The sequence below is a fragment of the Cupressus sempervirens genome, chromosome 1 (assembly GCF_028749045.1).
Source record: "Cupressus sempervirens isolate cs-2001-9-10 chromosome 1, ASM2874904v1, whole genome shotgun sequence".
Classification (NCBI taxonomy): Eukaryota; Viridiplantae; Streptophyta; class Pinopsida; order Cupressales; family Cupressaceae; genus Cupressus; species Cupressus sempervirens.
The window spans coordinates 829558638-829579872 of NC_143118.1; the positions used below are offsets into that span (position 1 = coordinate 829558638).

At 33.7% G+C, this 21235-nt stretch overlaps 1 protein-coding gene across 1 annotated transcript; it reads right to left on the bottom strand.

The window, feature by feature from the left end:
* Positions 1-11802: 11802 nt before the first annotated feature.
* On the bottom strand, positions 11803-17826 carry LOC149580418 (alpha-xylosidase 1-like). The gene is made up of 4 exons (XM_089813731.1): positions 17520-17826; positions 15108-15775; positions 14511-14741; positions 11803-13847 (listed from the first exon to the last, which is right to left on the bottom strand). The coding sequence occupies exons 1-4, from the start codon at positions 17753-17755 to the stop codon at positions 12238-12240; spliced, it is 2745 nt and encodes a 914-aa protein (XP_089669857.1). The 5' UTR covers positions 17756-17826; the 3' UTR covers positions 11803-12237.
* Positions 17827-21235: the final 3409 nt, after the last annotated feature.

Here is a 21235-nt window from a genome sequence, read left to right on the forward strand (position 1 = left end):
ATCCAACAGATATGTTGACAAAAGTTGTAACAAGGGAGAAGCTGAACTCCTCTTCAGCTTCGATTGGTCTTTTAGACTAACCATGAATAAAAGAATAGCAGAGTCCACGGTGGTTTGATCCAATGGGAGCCCCATGTGGTAGTGGTATTGGTATAGGATTAGTCTCCAAGTGGGAGATTGTTGTTTCATGTGGAGCCTGATCAGTCCCCAAGTGGGAGATTGTTAGATTGTGGTGACTGATCAGGAAAGTACTGTACATACTTCATAAATAGAATTTTTGGGCCGTGGTCATGGTAGCTGACATATTATGGCCAAAATATGGCTGACATGTTGTAACCCTAAAATGAATAAAATACTTGTATAAAAAGGTTTAGGGTTAGGTATTTTTCATTATGTTGTGATGTGAAATTGATTCTTGCAGCGGTATTGAGCTATAAGGAATTACGAATTGTAATCAAGTTGTAATCACTGGATTGTAATAAGATCAAACTTGTTGTTTGGTGGACGTAGCCCAAGGATTGGGTGAACCACGTTAAATCTTGGTGCCTTGTGTTCATTTCTGTGTGATCTATTATTTTCTGCTATTGGTTATATTTGCATGTAGTTTTTATTTCTTTCTGTGGTTTATCCTAACAACATTCATAAATTCTAGCTACTTGGCATGTATTCAGACTGACATGCATGTAGGCTACTAGTCTGCCACATGGCCAAAGACCCACCACCTCAGTGCTGATCAGACATTCACATGGCATGCTAGCTCAAACCTTGTGCATGACACATGGCTAAATAAAACCCTAACACGTACTAGAAGCCAGTCACCCATGCCCGCACATGCTAGCTATCATATAGTCACTTGTGCCATGTAAGCTAGCTAAGTTAGCAAGACCATACACCAAACCATCCCTCCATGTCATTCTTTTCCATACACATTTGTACAGTCCTTATGTGCTGATGTTAATAACTGTACGAGTGACATCATCGCCACATAAGCAAAGTATGAGCCTAAATTTGATGGTTGTGTGACTGTCATTCCAAGGCATTTTTGGACTACTACGATGGTTATTTGACCATCAAATTTTAACATAGTGTTTTCCTCTCCAAACCCCTCTTCAAATGTAGTTTTGATTTGGTAGCTGGACTTCAAATGACCATAACTTGATCATCCAGACTCCAAATTAAGTGCATGTTTTTTTTGGGTAACATTTCCTGAATTTTTTAGTGGTGTAGCTATTTTCTAGTTTTGGTGCACAGATTTGATAGAATAAGTGTTTTTTGGTGACTATACTATCTAATCCTGCATTTTGCAACTTCAAACACATTGTATGGGCTCACCTGAACTCCTTTTTAGGTTCTATTTTTTTTTAAAGTGTATATTTTTTCATCTAGTTTTTAGATCTATAGTCAAATTGTAGTCTTGTGTGGACAAAAATATCACTTTCAGAGATAGGTCCTATTTTGTATTGTATTGCTTCACAATTGTTGTAATTTTGAGCTACATTGTAAAGGTCTAGATTTGTACTCTATACAGAGGTTGTAATTAGCAAAATCAAAAAAGTCCATTTTGACAAGTAGCCTATTGCAAACACACTATATATAAAGTGCAAAAATCATTCATTTGGGGGGGATTTTTTGATTGAGTGAAAGGGAGGAGGGGGGGTGTGATGGAACCAAAAAAAAAAAATTCAATTTAAGCAATAATAGTCTTGAAGAGAGTGTTTTATAGAATGGAGGAAATGATAAATGAGGCTATATACACCAACGATCAGAGCTTGATAAAAGGTATTGAATTGGCTGCCATTAGGGACCCAGGCTTCTACACTATTTTCTAGAAGATATCATGGTGATCAGCATGCCTTTAATAGTGAAGATATGGATCATACAGTTATCACAAGAAATTATCATCACCATTTGTCAACAACTGAAGGATAGATAGAGGATTAGGTCTGATGTAGCCTATACACTTCTTTGTATTGCTAATGATGTACTATAAGTAATGAAGGCAAGACTTCTAATCTTTGGAGTCAGAAAATACATATAACCACATCTGGTTGTGGATTAAGCAATACTATAATCAGAATGTTCATCAAACTATACAGGTACATCAGTGATTCTCTATGAGGCTGATAAATGAGAATTTGTATCTAGAAATACATATGAAAGGGGCCTTACTGGATAACAAGAGAAAGTGTACTATACAGCAAATGAATTGATGAATACATGAATACAACAAATATTGCACAGTTGCAGTCATAGCCAAAATAGTGCATGAAGTCAAAATCCCGATAAAAAATTTATCTTGGGAAGTATTGGATTCTATTGGCAATAGATTTTATGCATAGATTGTCAATTGATTCAAAAAGCAAAAGGTTAGTATTGTGTAGTATCAAGAGACATTGTAATGATCAGCGAACAATGTCAAGACCCTATTCTGAGGCGTGTCTAAAGGTTCACACTGGAACATAAGAGGATATTTATTGCCAGTTATAAGACTGTATTGCATTTACATGGTGGAGGATAATGTTTCAATTAGTGTCTCCAATCTTGGAAAGTTTATCCTCCATGATGAAGGTGGGACGGTTGCAATCAGAATCTATTAGCAGTTGTAGGCCCAGGATGTATGGTGCAACACAATCAGGTCATCTTTAGAATAGTCAGCGGCACAAGAAAGTTTGCAAAGAATATTACCTTCTCCATGAATACAACATTATGCAGTCATCATACTAATGCCAAAGTTGCCAAAGTCTTCCCTCTCTATGTTAAAGAATCGATCAAATACAGAATAAATGTTTAAATTAGTGGCATGGGATCAATGTCTCTGGAAACTACAGTTTTTTTTGGGCCCAATGGGTAAAGGCATGAATATTTTTCAGGGAGTAGGGCATGGGAATCTCTTGGCCTCAGTTGCAGATACATGCTCCAGTTTCAGGAGTGATAAAAAAGTTCCAGTCGTGAAAGTCGTTATTTACGGGCTGAGAATCTTTTTCCCCAAGCATTTGCATAAATAAGTAGAACATATGTATTACATTTTGAACTAGCATGAACATTTATTTTCTTCCTGTCTTGATTTTGTAGGCACAGGTTATGAAACCGGAGGAGGATTCCACGCGGATTATAAACCACGAGTCTAAGTCGAGTAGAGAAAATGACATTCAAAAGAAGAATGCAATATTACACATGGGGGCAGAGACTTGCAATCAATTTTAAGGATCCCAAGTGAATTCTGGAGTTTTGTTAACATCTTTGAAATACTCTTGCCTGATTTTCCTATCCCAAATAGTAGCTGGTTATTAGAGGAAGTTCATGTTTCAAATATTTTAAAGAAGATATTAGTTAAGATGAGTTGTGCCATTTAATTACGACTTTTCAAAAGGATACAACTCTTTGAATCATAACTCCTCATATTCTATATATATGTAAAGTATAAGTCAAGTAGAGAGAGATATATATAAAATAAGAAAAATCTTGTCACTATTTGAGAGACGTATCACTGAAGTTATTATCTTTTTGAGAAAGTGACTTTTTTCATTGCTGAGTATCCATATTTGAAATTTATTCTTTAAAGGAGAAGTTGGATCTATGAACTAAGCAAGAAGATTGTAATTATTTGATCACCAATTCAGGCATTGTATGGATCGAATTGTGCTGAATAGAGCATCAGGAAGTTGAGTGTCTTCAGTACATTTTGTCCAACAATAAAATTAGTAAGGATTTTAATTGTTTTTAGAGTTGGAATACATATAATTTATCCTTTATGGTGTTGATCGTTTATTTGCTTATAGTTTACTAATTTGATAGGTACACTAAATTGTTTATTGTTATTCAGATTTGACAAATACAAATAGCACAGGATTTGGCTTCTTTCCTGTTATTTGTATCTATTGTGTCCATTAAAGGTTAAAGCATAATAGACAGGTCTGAAATGAGTTAAAATATAGCAATTTGTGGCATCATAATTAGTAAGTTTGTAAGCAAAGTTTACATTATCAATATCATAAAGTTGTATGTAAAAAATATATATATTTGACTCTATTACCCAATTGAAATTTTTGACACTGGTCATAAATTTGTTCAAAATTTCATAAATCGAGTGCTGGCAATTTTTCATCTTCTTTCTTTAAAAACCTTTTATTAAGCAATCACTTTAACATTTTTTTTTCAGCATAATACAATCCTAATAAATAATCCATGTTTGAAGTTATATCTAGAAGTTTTCCTTAACGCTTGCCAGTTGAAGGAATTTGTTTTGCAATCTGCTATAATACATTTTGCATCCAAATTTTGGGATTTGGGTAAATAGGCCTTGGTTCAACGGAGCCTAAAGCGCAGAGGTTTTAATCCTGTTATGTTAGCCAAAATCAGTTAGATACCTAGCATCAAGCAGGCAAGGCTCGTAGGTTTCTAACCATCGATTTTGATAACCAACAGGGTGTACTGTGCATTGTGTCTCCTTGATCTTGTGTTCTTGCATTATGGGTTCTTTTTCAAAGTTAACTCCAAATAATTATGCTACTTGGAAAGAAAACATTAAAGAACCATTGGTAGGAAAAGGTTTATTGCGTTATGTAACTGGTACAACAAAGAAACCTCCTATTGATGCTGATGAAGCTCAAAAAGAAGATTGGGAATCCAAACAAGAGATGGCCCTAGGAACCTTGTTGAAAAATATTTCTGATCCTATCAAATTTCATGTTAGGAAGCTTACTGATCCAATAGAGGTTTGGGCTAAACTTGCAACTTTGTATGGGACAGTAGATGAAGACATGGCTTACACCATAGAGAATAAACTTTTCAAGTTGGATCCTAGAAATTTTGACACCATCAAAGACTATCTTACCCAAGTAGACATGTATAGGGCACAGCTTAAGGATTGTGGTGAACCCATCAAGGATGGAAAGATGATCAAACACATCATGACTCATCTCCCACCTAAATATGCTCCTTTTGTTTCTAGCTTTAATACACACAAATTAACAATGGGTAGTGCCTATGATAAGCCTTCATTCGAGAAATTTTTAGAAATGTTAATCTTAGAACATGAAAATCTAGTGGGTATGGGAATTCTCAATTCTTCCAAGACCAAATCCTTGGTAGCAAATGAAGGTAATTAAAGTGGTAAAAACTCCAACAAAAAGCAAAAGTAGTGGAAGGCTAAGCCACAAGATGACATGCAACAATCCTCCTCAAAACGAAAACTTAATCAAATCAATCTTCTTCCACTCAACACTCTTCTTCACAATAAGGAAAGTCTTCTTCCAAAAATAATCAAAAGGGGAACAATTCATCCAAAAGGAGAAGAAAATTTGTTCCTATTGTAAGAGGAATGGTCATGATGAACATGAGTGTAAGGATAAATAGATTGATGAATTGGTCAATATAATGAGGAAACACAAAATTGATGTACCAAATGCATATAAGGATAAGGGATCTTCATCCACTTCAAAGGGTAAATGACAAGCTTTAGTTACAAGTACAAATAATGTTGGGGAATGGGTTCTTGATTTAAGAGCAACACATCATATGGATGCTTCAAGGGAGCAATTTTCCTCTTTGAAATGATCACATGTACCTTACATCTATGTGGGCAATGATACTCAAGTGGAAGTAGAAGGTAAAGGAAATGTTGAGTTGGAAAATGATATCTTCAAGGATGTACTTCATGTTCCTAACCTTAGAACCAACCTTCTCTTCATTTATCAGATAACTCACTATGGATGTGGCAACAAAGTAGAGTTCCTCCCTGACATAGTTGTGGTGAAAAATCTCAAAGATGATTCTATGGTGGTGGTTGGGAAGGAAAATCATGAGATAAGACTTTATTCTTTCTCAAATTTTGTGCCTAAGTCCACTTCTCTTGCCTTGTTGACTCATTCAAACACACAAAGAAAACTATGGCATGAGCAATTTGGACATCTTAATTATCGCTACCTTCAACAACTTAACAGCAAGGAAATGGTCATTGGTCTACCTCAAGTCAAGTTTTCAAAGGGTGTATGTCCAGGTTGTGAAGTAGGCAAGCATCCTGAAAAGAAATATGACAAGGGGAAGTCTTGGAAGGCAACTGATGTTCTAGAATTGGTTCATAGTGATGTAGCTAGCCGATTTCTAGTACCTTCCTTTGGTAAGGCTCACTATGTTCTCACATTTATTGATAAATTTTCACAATATAGTTGGGTCTTTTTCCTAGCTCATAAGAGTGAAGTATTCAATAACTTTATCACCTTCAAAGCTCAAGTTGAGAAAAAATTAGGGAAATCCATCAAGATCCTGGGAACAAATAATGGTAGGGAATTTTTCAACTCCAAGCTTATAGACTTTTGTACACATGAGGGTATAGATCTTCAACATTTAGTTGCATGCATGCCATAGAAGAATGGTGTAGCTGAAAGAAAGAATAGAACCCTTAAGGAAATGACCACTTGTATGCTTCAACACAAGTCTCTAGATCAAGTGTTTTGGGTTGAAGCCATGTGTTGTGCCAACTACATCCAAAAAAAAAAAGTCCACATAAGGCCTTAGATGGAATAACACCTTTTGAGGCATGGTGTGGAAGGAAACCAAGTGTCAAACACTTCAAAGTTTTTGGTTTTCCAAAATAGGCAAGGATACCTCCACAAAAATGAAAGGTATTAGAACCACAAAGAAAACCATGCATATTTTTTGGATATCATGACCATCTCAAGGCATATAAACTAATGGATCCAGAGACTCATGAAATTTGTTATGAGAGGAGTGTTCACTTTGAAGAAACATGTCCAAGTTTGGCTTCTTCAACTCCTCCTTCTTCCTCCTTCATGGAAAGTGATCAAAGTGATGAAAGTGACTTGGAAGATGAGATTCCTTCAATTTTGACTCACAAGACACCACCTTCTTGGGGTCAACAAATAGTTGAGGACATTCCTTCTTCTTCCACTAAACCTCATTGGGCACAATAAACTCTTGATGCAGCAGGTTCATTAGTGGGAAATCCTTTAGACACTCGGAGGAATAGGTCACATCACAAGTCATTTCCACATGCATATATAGCCATTGCTTCAGATCCATAGTCATTTAAGGAAGCATTAGGGATTTCAGAATGGGACAAGGCTATGGCCGAAGAATATAACTCCTTTATGAAAAATAACACTTGGGACTTAGCTCCCCTTCCTAAGGGAAGAAAGGTGGTTCAATGTAAGTGGATCTATTGAACCAAATTTGTAGTGGATGGAAGCATTGATAAGCATAAGGCCAGACTAGTTGCCACAAGTTTCTTGCAGGTTCTAAGTATTGATTATATAGAGACTTTTGCACCAGTTGCCAAGATGAACTCCATTCGCCTAACACTAGCAATTGCTACAGCTCATGATTGGGTTGTACACTAGATGGATGTTAAGAGTGCTTTTCTAAATGGTGATCTTCATGAGGAAAATTATATGGAGTAGCCATAGGGATTCGTACAGATTCTACGATGGTTTACAGTAGATTGAAGAAGTCTATTTATGGTCTTAGTTAGGCTCCTCGGACTTGGTATGCCAAAATGGATTCCTTCCTCCTCTCAATAGGTTTCACCAGATGTCACTCTGATTTGAATGTATACATTCTTCAGAAAGATGACTCACGCTTGATATTGGTGATTTATGTAGATGACTTGATCATTACATGGAGCACTTCATCCATCATTGCTAGTGTCAAGACCTCTCTACAAGATAGATTTTCCATGACAGACTTGGGTTTGCTACATTACTTCCTTGGCATTGAGATCACACAGTCTTTAGCAAGGATCTCACTTTCACAACCCAAGTATGCTCTTGACTTGCTTTCTCGGTTTCACATGAGTGACTGCAAGCCTACTCCTACTCCCTTTCTATTAGGTGTCAAGCTAGAGGCTAATTGTACCACTCCACTTGTTGATGCTACTTTATATAGACAGTTAGTTGGGAGCCTTATCTACTTGACACATACATGCCCTAATATTGCTTTTGTATTTGGCATCATTTCACACTTTACGCAAGAACCACATGAGCTTCATTAGAAGGTTGCCAAGCACATTTTGCACTACATAAAGGGTACACATACACATGGGATACATTATGCAATAAGTACAGGACTTCAACTGGTTGGATATACAAACTCAAACTTTGTAGGGGACTTAGATTCGTGCAAGTCCACTTCATGGTACATATTTCACCTTGGTTCCAACCTTATTTTTTGGCAAAGTAAGAAGCAAAATAATGTTGCTCTTTCTTCCACAAAGGCTGAGTATTTAGGAGTTGTTAATGCAGCTACAGAGGCTCTTTGGTTATAGCACATCCTAGAGGAGTTTGGATTTGATCTACCTAAGCCTACTGTTATTCATTGTGATAATTAGAGTGCCATTGAGATCTCTAAGCATCAAGTTCAGCATCAACGAACAAAGCACATTGAGGTTCATATGCACTACATCAAAGAGCTTGTACATGAGCAGATCATTGCACTATAGTATTGTCCTATAGTAGAGCAGGCCACTGATATCTTCACCAAACCCTTCACCGAGGTCAAGTATACTCATTTGCGAGATCTCTTGGGGGTGCAGGATGTTGCAAAAAGGGGAGTCCCTTGACTTCTCTCTTCTTCTTCTTCTTCTGGGAGGGATTTTTTCCTCTTCTGAGGTCTTCTTCTCTCTCATCTTCTTTATTGTACTTATCTCTCTTTTTGGAGGAAGGTTTTTCCCATGAGGTTTTCCCTCTTTCTCCACTTTATGAGAAATTGCATTTCTTTTGTACATGGATACCTAACATGGCCTAGTAGTTGGGACCCATCATGCATTTTTGAGCTTAAGTGCATTCTCCTAAGTTGCACTTAAGGGGGGGTGTTGGTGTAAATAGGTATTTACTAATTACACTTTAGTTAAGTTTACTTAGGTTAGTGCATTATTTTATTATTTTGCATTATTTTATTATTTTATTTTATGAGAGACTTAGGAGTTTGCGCACCTTTTTGAGTTGTCATGTTGACAACATAGAAGTACGAAACTCTAATTATGCACATGGTGTCTACAACACTGGAGTTTGTATCATTCACCGAGTTGTCATGTAGACATCACAGTTATTCACACTCCTAATTTAGCACATGTTGTCTACAACATTGATTTGCATGTTACACCATTGTAGGCTTATCCTCTCATCATCGCACTTACTTCTGTGCTTAATGGAGGATAACCCATATCTGGTGGACATGTACTTGGTTGTATGACTTATCATGATGGTAATTCTGAGGCATTCTAGATGCATCTTAGAGACCTTTATATTCAGGCACTCCTGTACTTGTACATTGTATTGAATACTATACAGTTATTCTGATCATACTCTAGTCTATTTTATGTGTGTGTTTTGAGTTCCTTGGTCTTGGGTGAATTCTTCCCTAAGGAAAATTTTTACAATTCCAAATTTTTTATTTCGTCCCTATTTGGTTTAAACTCAAAAATTTGACATTTTCCAAGGAGTAGGTCAGAGGTTTGAAACACAAGCGGGAATATCTTGAAGGAAAAAATGAAAATAAAGGTAGAGCAGAAGAGATCGAAAAGGCTTCACATGCCAATGGTTCATAGAGATCCAAAAACTATACACAATGTGCCCTCGAATGTCTGAACTAGTCATGGAATATCGATGTTTGCATGAGAATCTTGAATGAGATCCGTGTATGTCATGTATCCAAGGAATTCACAAAATAATGTAGATCAAGTTTAAATCTCCGAGGGGATCAATGCTACTTGGCAGGTTAGATCAATGTTCATTATATTTGTTCAAGTGATACTACCAATGTGGATGGAAGATATGATCAAATGGTGTAGACCTTTTGTTGATGATGGATCCTAGAGCACACAAATGATTAATGTTGCCTCTAAGATTAGGCCAAGATGGGGTCCCAATCTTGTTGCCACAAGTGTGTAGGGTATCAAAAATAAACCACAGAGTTACTATGGCACCAGTTACTGTGAGAAAGTTGAGAAGATTTTACTAAATAAGTATCAACTAAAATATAAATGAATCATCTGGATGTCAAACTCAATTAAATTTCACTTTATTTGGAATCCTGATTTTCGAAAAATGGGATTTAAAACATGGATTCCAAATACCAAGTATTTTGAGGGGAGATGAAATTCTTGTTTTGGGGGTCAAATGGGGACACCAAATCCACATTTCTCCAAATCCCAATTTTGATTTTGCACACCCAAACAATGAATTTGAAATTTTCAGGATTGGGGATGCCAATTTTTGTCTCATTCTAGTGACCAAATGGGGCCCAAGAGAAATTGAAAGGAGGGTAGACTCTATATCTAGAAAAGTGTCCCAATCATCATCTATCATTTGGTACACATGTTTGTCAAGTTTAATGTAGATAGAAAGAATGAGAAAGAATTGTAAAGTTTAATCATCATCTTCTCTTTAAGTTTCATCTAGCTTACATTGACATTATTGTGCATACATCTTCTCATTTCTTTATGCATATGCCATTGTGAGTGCTTTCATATTATGATTCTATGTGTAGAATATGGAGACTCTATCTCGTGACTATTCATTTGTATATTGATATACACACACTTATATCTTCACTTTGGATACCCCTATATTGTTTTTAAAAATCCTTCTATATATTCTAATTTGCAAAAAAATGAATATCATTGGAATGATGAGCTGGACCAACTTCTTGCTCATGATAAAGCTCATTAGAGCTCCTTGCATCTTCTATTGTTCTTGTCTATTTGACTTCAAGAAATTTTTACCTCTCTTTTAGTTTAAATTTCTATTTGAGCAGCATGGAGGGTGTGCCACATGGGTAATTAAGAAGATTAGTTTTCTATACACTATGAGTACTTTCCTACGTAGATGATCACCCAATTCTTCTTTGTGGCCTATGATTTTGAAATAAATCTCTTCTTTGTGAAGAATTTCATCTACCTCCATTTGAAGACCTTTTGTAGTTTCATTGGATTCAACTAATAGCCTGTTTTGTATGATGTCTTCACTTATTGACTGCATATCACAAATTAGATTTATCTTTTGACCTACAAAATATTTTAAGTTTTTATGCACATTCTAATTTTTGATTTGTAATTTAAGAAATTGAAGTTTCTGACATAATTGATACATTATGGGTCCTAAAAAAAGTTGATATCCTCCAGTGTTGGAGGATTGGTAGAAATGTGGGGGGTCTCTAAAGCACATTTATTTAAAATCTAAAAGAAGACTTTAATTTTTAAATAGAAAATTAATTATGAACATCTAATTCCTGAGGGTAATGATCTTATGTGCAATAGGACAAAATTGATATGTGCAAGAACCTTTCTTTTGAATCGGGTTTGCATTCACAAAGAACTTATCAGGTCTTTTTGTAATGTATAAAGAATTTTTTTTTTTTCTTATTTATAATTATTTTAATATTTTTTGGCTGACAGTCAATTAAGTTACTGTTATTAATAAAATTATAAAATTAAAACAGGAATAAAAATCCAATTAAAATAAAAACAATTTTTTTTCTATATACATAAATATCTTTGTCTCAAATAACTTCAAATGTATCATAAGCATATTTCCTTCATCTAATACTTCATCTATTAGATGAAAGGCACACGTACTAGATATATTTATATTCTAATAGAAGAGCATAACATTTGCACATTAACATATAAACATGGAATAGGTATTTGCAAGGTTTCTAAATTATCTTATAAAAAGACTGAATCAAACAAAGTTTTGACAAAGATAGAAGAAGAAAAGTACTCAATTTTCTACATTTTGCATGGCAAATTTTATTAATAATTATTAACAAATTACCATAACTAAATACTTGAAAAAATAGATTTTATTGATTAAAAATCAATTCCACCACCACAAAAAGTCCAGACACATAATAAATTGATAATCAATAGAATGATAATCATCTAATATAATTCTAAACACAAACACTCACAAATGTTTAACAATATTTGATATATGCCTAATATATCTAGACATCATTATACATTAAACGATATACTCTAGATAGTTATATAGAGGTATACACAACAATTAATAGTCAAAAAGCAATGAAGATTCGAATTCCTCCCCTTCCAGAGAGATCAACATTTCTATAATCACGTTGGAACTATGAGCATATGTTCACAGGATCTAATTGGTCGTAAGATGAGATTGGGTATGACTTTATAAAGTGATTGCATATTGTGCACACCAATTTGTTTTATTTGTGCGTTTAATCTGGTTCTTCTAGAAGTCAATTCAACTACTAAGAACAAATTTCCCACCATATCTTGAAGCTTTTGCCAATATTCAGATGTAAGTCGCCAATAGTTAAGGATGTAGAGGTATTATGAATGACAACCTCTGTAGATGGGAACCCATTGACTGTCACATTCTGAGGCCGAGAAGAGGATCCCAAGACCACAATCTTCTCCAACTTCCATTCTTGCTGCAATGCATATTCCCCACACTTCACTTCAGAGATCACTTCAACTTTATTTCCTACAACATAAGCATGAAATTGTACATATGTAGATCTGTTTTCCTCAACAAGCATTTCCATGTGCTCGCCATTGTCTAGAAAAAGATCACCTTTTGCATGATACTTTTCATCAGAATCCTTGAAATATTGATCATAGTACATAGGAAATGATATGAGAAGAGTAAATGGAGTCTTCCTGGCTTCAATAGTAGTTAACCCACCTTCCTGCATTGGCAAAATAATGCCCTCAACTACATGCACATTGATGGTGTCTATGGGAGCTTCCAAGACCTTAAATGACCCATTTTTGGGACTCATAACATGGGAGAAATCAAATAGATTGTACCATGTTCCCTTGGGGAAATATGCATTCACACTAGTTGCTCCTTGCTCTAAAACAGGAGATATGAGAACCCCCTTGCCTAGAAAATACTGAGTGCTTCTATTGAGTGTAATGGGGTCTTGAGGGAATGTGAAAAACATAGGCCTAGCTATAGGATTCCCTGTTATATGAGCCTCAAATGATAGTGTATATAGATATGGAAGTAGCTTGTACCTCAATGCCAAAGCCCTTCTACTTGAAACTATAACTGAGTCCCATAGGTATAGCTCCTGCCGGATTGTACCATTATCAGAATGCTGCCTCGAGAATGGATAAAATGCACCCAACTGAATCCATCTATTACATAGCTCCTCAGTGGTGTCCTTCAAGAAACCACATATGTCAGCACCCACCATTGGCACCCCAAAGAGACCAAAGTTGAGTATTGATGGAATGGAGTACTTCAGGTCATCCCATGTCGCAGCATTATCTCCTGTCCAATGGGCTGCATAGGCACCTGATCCCACAAATGAAGATCTTGTTAGGATGAATGGCCTCTTCTTTCTAATGGATTTAAGTGCCTTGTTTGTTACAATTGTCTCAGAGAGACCATAGAGATTGTGTAAATTGTATTCTAGGATACCATTTGCATGAAGGGCACTAGGTGTAATTGTTTTGTCCCTGATGTGTCTTTGATTGCCATTGTTCCTTATTTTGTATGTTGGGTCTTCCCATTTTGTAGAATTTGGGGGAGAAGTGCACACTAGGCAGCAATCTGTTACTGGCCTACCTTTCTTAGGGCACATTCCATCATCTGGTAAGGAGCATGTAACACCACTGCAAAAGTTTGACACTTCATTCATGTCTATCCATAGGCCATCTACAGGAACTTTTTCAAGGAATTGAGATATTTCTCTTGTCCAGAATTGTTGGGTTTTTGGGTTGAGGAAATCAGGGAAGTGAACTGGCCCAGGCCATACTTGAGCAATGTAAGGCTGTCCACCTTGCTTGATGAAGATATCTTCTTTCATTGCATGGTCAAATGTATCATATCCCCTTTCAATCTTGATTCCTGCAAGTAAACCATATAGACAGGAACATAAGTGAATAAGAATGAAGCTAAAATTGAACACATATTCCTGTCATAGTGCATGATTGCATGCTTCAAGTTCCAGGAGCTGCTTAAAAGCATGAAAAATATAGATTCATAACATGCATCCTAGACATGACTACTAAATTACCAATCTATCTACCAATCATAGATATTATTTCTAGTGAAAACATTAAATAAACTGGAATCAAGTAATATAAAGAACTAAATTGCTTCTGGAAGATGAATCACTCAAGATTTTTATTTACTAGAATAGAAAGACCTAAATAAACTAGTTTATTTAATTCAACAGCATGACCACTATGCTATGCAATCATTGGTTCACACTTAAGACAGATTTATGTATTTCTATCTTGTGTTTCTGGATTCAACTGCACATAAATCAATGTTTTGCCATCATTTTCCCTTTCTACTGCTTTCTCATTTTGATAACGAATCATGGAATGTGATTTGAAATGTCAATATAAATATGTTATATGCAGTAGAATCCAGAAATATAAAGCCATAATCTTTACAAACTGTAGAATCTGATGTGTATATATATCTACATTACTCCAAAGAGCTTACCAGACTTTCTAATAATAGCTTATCTTGATTGGCAAAATCATGTAAGGCTTAAACTACCTGGATCAAGAATGAGCACATATTTCTGACCAGATGCATGAAGCTGATCCAGGAAGGGTCTTAATTTAGCTGCAGGATAATTTACAGGATCCAGTGTGAAGTCCTTGAAATCCTCCATGTAATCAATGTCATTCCAAATAGCATCTAGAGGAATGTCTTTTTCCCTGTAGCCAGACACAACTGTTTCTAGGTCACTCACATCCTTGTAGCCCCATCTACACTGATGGAAACCTGTCAATCATAAATGAAATAAGATTTCTACACCAGTCATATATGTAGTTTCTAACTTTATAGAACAATATTCTATTATTCGAACAAGTAAATTGCAATGTCCGCTATGAAAAACTAAGTGAGAAGATTTCAATTTTCTAAAGTCCATAGTTCATCAGATGTCATTTTTTCTAATCGAGCACTGTGTGTGATCCAAACCATAGAATCTAAAGCATCGATCAAACAAAGCTTATAAGTTTAATCTCAAAAGAATGGCATATGGTAAAGTGACGGAGCACAAACACTCTATAAGCAAGCTAACAACTCCAATTAGACCTTGAAAGTTGACATAGATCTCACAAATATTTGCAATGTATATAATATTACCAAATGACCAGTATGGCATTGGTGCCGGTCTTCCAATGAGTTTTGTATATTGCTCAACCACTGATGTTGGAGAAGGTCCAGAAAAGAAGTAAAAGTCTATAATCCCACCAATGGTCTTGTACACAAGTCTGTCCCCTGCATAATCAATATCCATTCCATTGCTGTTCAAGAACAAAACTCCATGAGCAATCCCACCTTGTCTAACATCCATGTAAAAGGGATGAGACCCATACAAGTTTAGATAAGCATTGGAGCTTGGAATGTCTGAATTCCAGAGAGTATAAGTATCTCCTCTGACTAGTTTAAATCCTCCCGGTCTACTGCTTTCACCAAGTCCATATAGTGAAGCATCCGGAGGAACTCTTGTTGAAATTTGTATCAACTGATCCTTGAAAACCAGATTGTTGGGTCCGTCATCAGTAGTATTGAATAGTACCTCCCCTGAAGATCTCCGCTTAATTGAGAAACCAAATGGATTGGTTGTGTATGAAAACTGAAGTTCATGACCATGATCATATTCTGTTTCTCCTCCATTTGCAAAAGAGTTTTTGGTAGTTTTCTCTGATAGGAAGGTTGCTTTTTCTCTTGGAAGTAGTTCTTGAGGGACCTCCCATCTGGGCTTTTGAGCGTCAGTTATTGACAAATGTAGTCTATCCTCTGTTTCAAAACTGAAATCTCACAAATTCACAAAAAAATATGAATTAGAAGATAGAAGTAGAGAGAACAAGAGGCCTTAACATGTAGAACAGATATAGTTCTTTGGCAAGTAAGAATGAGTTGAGAAAAGTTTGTGTAGATCAATATTTTTACATTCACCATATTATATTGTGGATCTTTCTTCCATTGCCATCACATTTTTTGATGGTGTCCAGCAAAATTAAGTATGAATTAGAGCAGACAGTAGAAGAATTCGGATGCAATTCGATGTCAAATTATTTTTTTCCATGTCAAGGTCTAATCGAATAGCTATAACTATGTTTGAGTAGACTTTTGTGTTTAGTGACACATAAACTTATGTTTAAGACTTAAATCAAACACCCAGAACCTATATTTCGAAGAGTTTGAAAAAAAAAAATTAAAAAATAAATAAATTTAAAATATATATATATAATCAAGAAATTTAATAATAGTGATAAGATGTAAATCAGACATTTCAACAAAAATCATTTAGAAGTATTAAAAGATGAATATATACATTTGAACAAATTTGAAATGAATGAAAAATAATAGAAATAAAATAGAAAGTTATTAGTAAATTTAAGAATTACGTTTTAAAATAAAGTGAAAGAAATATGAATTGCATTATTAAAATGAATCATTTTCTATGATTCATTTAAATGTACTTATTCACAAATAAATTAGTTTAAACCTTAAATTATACATCATTGCCCAACTATTTAATACTAAAATAATAATTTAGTCAACTCACTAATCAAATCTATTGACAACCCAATCAACTTGGCTAACTCTATATCAAAGAGTAACTAATACATTTGATAATTAGACTCGCCAATGAAATGAATTGACTACCCACTCACTTCTATCAAATTGGCAAATTGACTACTACCTTTCTAGATCTTGACGACTTAAACATCACAATCTAAGTTTTGACTTGCTTAGATGACTTATTTGAAACTACATTAATTTCTTCAATAGATTCATACTATCAAAATAATTTTAAATGAACTATTGAAGAAATTCAAATTTTAGAGCATATTGTTTAAGCTTGTCCCTCTTCATTGTATCCATTATTTGTGAGTCCAACTGATCATCTAAGATTAAATCTCTACCAATTAACTTCTCAAATTTTCTAAAATTAGAATTCTTTCTTCCATTTTCACAATCCAAAATCAAATAAATAGATGGTACAACAGTAAGCAATGAACATCTCAAGTTATTTAATCATATCCAATCCATTCACATTGATGATTTGCATTAATTGGGTATTTGCAAAACAAAAAAATCATTTTATTTTATTCAAATTATAATTGGATGGAATCAAATAATGAGAGTTATGATTTCATTTAAAATTTGATTCTTATTCTATTGTTCTCCTCTCATTCTATTTGTACAACACTTGATCCATGGTAGGCTCATTAAGAATCTTTCAATTTCATTGGTAGACTAAAGACTCATTCACTTTATATACCATTTTGATCAGAACACCAATTTAAATCACCCCCTCTACTATGTTATAAACAAACTTAAATTCATGTTGTGTGAAAATCACCCCTCTATTATGTTACAAAGAAATTTATATCCATATAATTAGATTAGAAACATTGATGTTAAAAAGTACTACTCAATGAAATCTAGAAAACATAATACAATATGATTATAGAAATCTAATAAAATTGAAACTTATATTCAATTCATAGACATCGATTCACTGAAATCTAAACAAAACTTTACCTCACAACAAGCTGCAGTTGCTCTATATCAGAGCCATAGATTTCAGTTTTCTTGATAAGCTGCAACTGCCCAAAAATGTTTCCTTTGGAATCTTTAACAACAGAAGTCAGTCTGTATCCATTCCCAATATTCATGGCATTATTGCCATCAGCTAAGAAAAATACTGGAAAGAAAGCAATGCCCACAAACACTACTGCAAATGTTGCTCCAACCGCTGAAGTATTTCTGATCCCCATTGAACTGAACTTAGTTAAAAGCAGATCCACTAAATGTTGTCATACAGGAGAAACAAAAAGAGTTTGAGGCTGAATTTATGGATACGTTGAAGGTAATATATTAATTAAGAATTTAATAATTAGATGGACGATAAGAAGAGTGCGTGAGTTTTGCATGTGACCCTGCCTTTGCGTACCCGCTGATCTACCAACTTTATAAAGAAAAAGGTTTCATTATGTGACGATGAAATATAATATTTGTATCAGACAGACAGCTGTGATATATCGTTGAGAGTTTACAGAGAAAGGCCTGATATTTTTTTTGAAAAGTAAGATGTCTCGTATGACTTTTGAGTATGATCTAGATTCACATACTTTTTGTTTTTCTATTCGAAAAATGTGTGTAGAACAATGGCAAATTCATTTTCAAATAAAAAATTACTCCAAACTTTTCATATGTGGATACACAATAAATAGATAAAATTTTGTGTGATAGAAAAATGTAAAAGAGGATGATAGGAGAAGGGAGACTAAGAGTGGTTGGTTTGGTTTGGTTGGATTAGATATTTTTGATGTTATAGATTGTTTATTTATATAAATTTTTAGAAGTATGTTTTTTATTAAGTAAGATAGATTTTAAAAGGTCTTAAACTTCTTACATAAAAATGATAGAGCTTGAAGCACAACCAAATGCCAACAAACAAATAAGAATTGGACCGACCCACTCAAAATCAAGGTGGTTGAAAAAAATATTCCAATGAACTTATATGGAAATGAACAATTGGGAGTGCCATTAAATCATTGACATAAACATCTGCCACCCCTAAATCATTATATGGAAAATCCATCATCAAAAAATCCATTGAAAATCTTCCTTAAACATCTACTTTACAAACCTCCTTAAATATGTCTTCCAAATGAAGTGTTATGTCCTACTTTTAAATGAAAGTAGTAGAGACCTCACCCACTCTAACACAAGAATGATAGATAAATAGAGAGTCTTCATAGTCAATTTGTTGCACCCAAGTTTCAAATTTTAAAGATAAGGTGATTTGAGAGAGGACCTCATGATTTTTTTCCACAAACACATAAAATCTAGTAAATAACAACTTCCTCATAAATTTTGTGCTCTCATTAGTAGAAGAACATTATCCAAAAGAATTGGCAATGATCATGAAAATCTTTTCATTCCAAAGCTCCGAGGGTTGTCCTAAAAATGACTCAAATAGGAAGTTTGAATCTATGTTCCCTTGGGATGAAACTAGGAGATCAGTTTTGAAGAATTCACCAATTTAAACCCAAAAATCAAGGACTTTGTGAAAGTTAAATATATATGATATAGGGTATAAAGTCAATGGGCCCTTGGCTTGCTAGTGAAGTTGAAAGGTTCTAGAAGAGCCCACCAAGGATCAAGTCTTGTTGTCTATAAGGTTTTGACATAAAAAAAGAGATGAGTTTGGGATCGTGCCTTGTGCAATTTGGTGTAATGGATACCCTTTAGTCCTTCGCTCTTAGCCGAAGAGGTTGAGTCATTGGCTTGTCTAAAAAGATTTCCTAGAGGAGCTCCATCAAAAAACATATAAGATATAAAAATTATTTTTAGATTGAAAAAAAAATGTACTAATAGAAGTTTTAATTCATTGAAACTTATTCATTTGTAGACATAATGTTTACCATGTATGCAAATTGAATAGAATTAAGTGAGTTATGGGAGGAGGAAAACGGATGCTATAAGAAGATTTTTGAAGGATGTCTTTTTTCAATTATTTAATGATTGCATATAAAAAATAGCTATAAGAAGGAACCTTTTGATTGACTAAACCTTTGAATAAAGGTCTTTGGATGAGCATGAACTATACTTGGAATTGTTTAAATAAAAATTATTTTTCAAAGCAAGGTTTGAACAATCAAATGTAGTCATTATGACGTGACATTTTGTAGGATACTGACCTTTAAATAAGTTTATGAAATAATTTCTAATTATTTTTATTTAATTATCATATTTATTTTATACTTTTTATTGTACATTTTTTCCATGAAAAATAAAAATCTATGTTTAATGTACATTGAAAAATTTAAAAATATAAAGAAAAAAAATTACTTATTTTATATTGGTGTCTTATTTCAACCAAAAATAAATTAATTTGAGCATTACCATTTTTTTTTAATGAATTATGACATTAATGTTTTAAATCTAAAATATGCTTAAAAGAAAAGATTTTTCTCAATCAACCATTCTTCATAAATGAATCAAAAGGTATGAGAGGGAGAGGGTGGCAAATTAATGAATCAAGACAGATGTGGTGGATGATCATTTGGAAATTTTGATAGAGGCATGGAAAGTTGTAGACTCTCTAGATGATCTCTCGTTATCATATCATTTAGTTTTGTTGTGCATTGTTTATGTCATTATTTTGTTTCATTGGTTATCACTTTAAAGCATGGTTATTCTTTTTAAATTTTGACTTTTTATTTCACCTTAATGTATATGCACAAATATGGTTTATCTTTAATTAATCTTAGAGGTTTGGCCTCTATCTAAAAAATGTACATTTATCTTTTAATAAAAAACTTCAAATTATTATTAATTTGAATGAAAAAATTGATAGATAATGGGTCAGAATTTGGAGTAATTAATTATATTTTATTTAAATTAAAAATTATGGATAAAGTTCAAATAGACTCAAACCCAGAACCTCAAACATAGGAGGCTCACAAGTTATCATTGTGTTGTAAGCTCTTACCTAATTTGAATAAAAATATTAATAATTATGCATATTTAAACAACTATATATATATATATATATATATATATATATATATATATATATATATATATATATATATATATTATGTCAATAAACTATATTTATGAAATTAGAATTTTTTAATTTATCAATAAACTTATGTTTTGTAGCATCCAAATATTATAAAATGTGCTAGTTACTTTTTTTCACTTATTTTGGAATCTACAAAGGTAATTATTAAATTTCAGTAGTATATATCATCATGAACATTTGATGCAATGAATACTACTTTTAATAAATTTAATGAGTTCAAATATGAATTTTCATAGTATTAAAATTAAAGATGCAAATTAAAATAAATTTCACATAAATTTGCAATCTATGTGGCAATTAAAAACCAAAATTCTCCTAAATATGTATTTACGATGGTGGGTCAAATCCTCAATTTCTATCAATTTGTAATTGATATGATAAATTAGAATCTAAATTTTCTATGAAGGTAAAGTAGATTTTGAAATATTATGAAACCCTTTACAAAAAAGTGTTTTAGAAAAAGAAATATTAGTAAACTAGCAAAAATCCCACAACAAGAAAATAATAGAAACATAGGGAAAAAAAGGATATTGGAGTTCTATAATGTTCGTCCACTATCGGTGTTAGCAAGAAAGGAGTAAAACTTGCAAAAGAAATGTATGAATAAAACACTAACAAGTATAATTATATATTCTACCTTCTATCCTAACCCCAAACCTTA

What these genes read in the sequence shown, in the direction of transcription:
- LOC149580418 (XM_089813731.1), bottom strand. Translation starts at nt 17,755, where the DNA reads ATGGGGATCAGAAATACTTCAGCGGTTGGAGCAACATTTGCAGTAGTG. An exon ending in AATGCCATACTGGTCATTTG is followed by an intron (nt 14,742 to 15,107) that starts GTAATATTATAT and finishes TATGATTGACAG; the next exon opens with GTTTCCATCAGTGTAGATGG. An exon ending in TGTGCTCATTCTTGATCCAG is followed by an intron (nt 13,848 to 14,510) that starts GTAGTTTAAGCC and finishes GTTTACTTGCAG; the next exon opens with GAATCAAGATTGAAAGGGGA.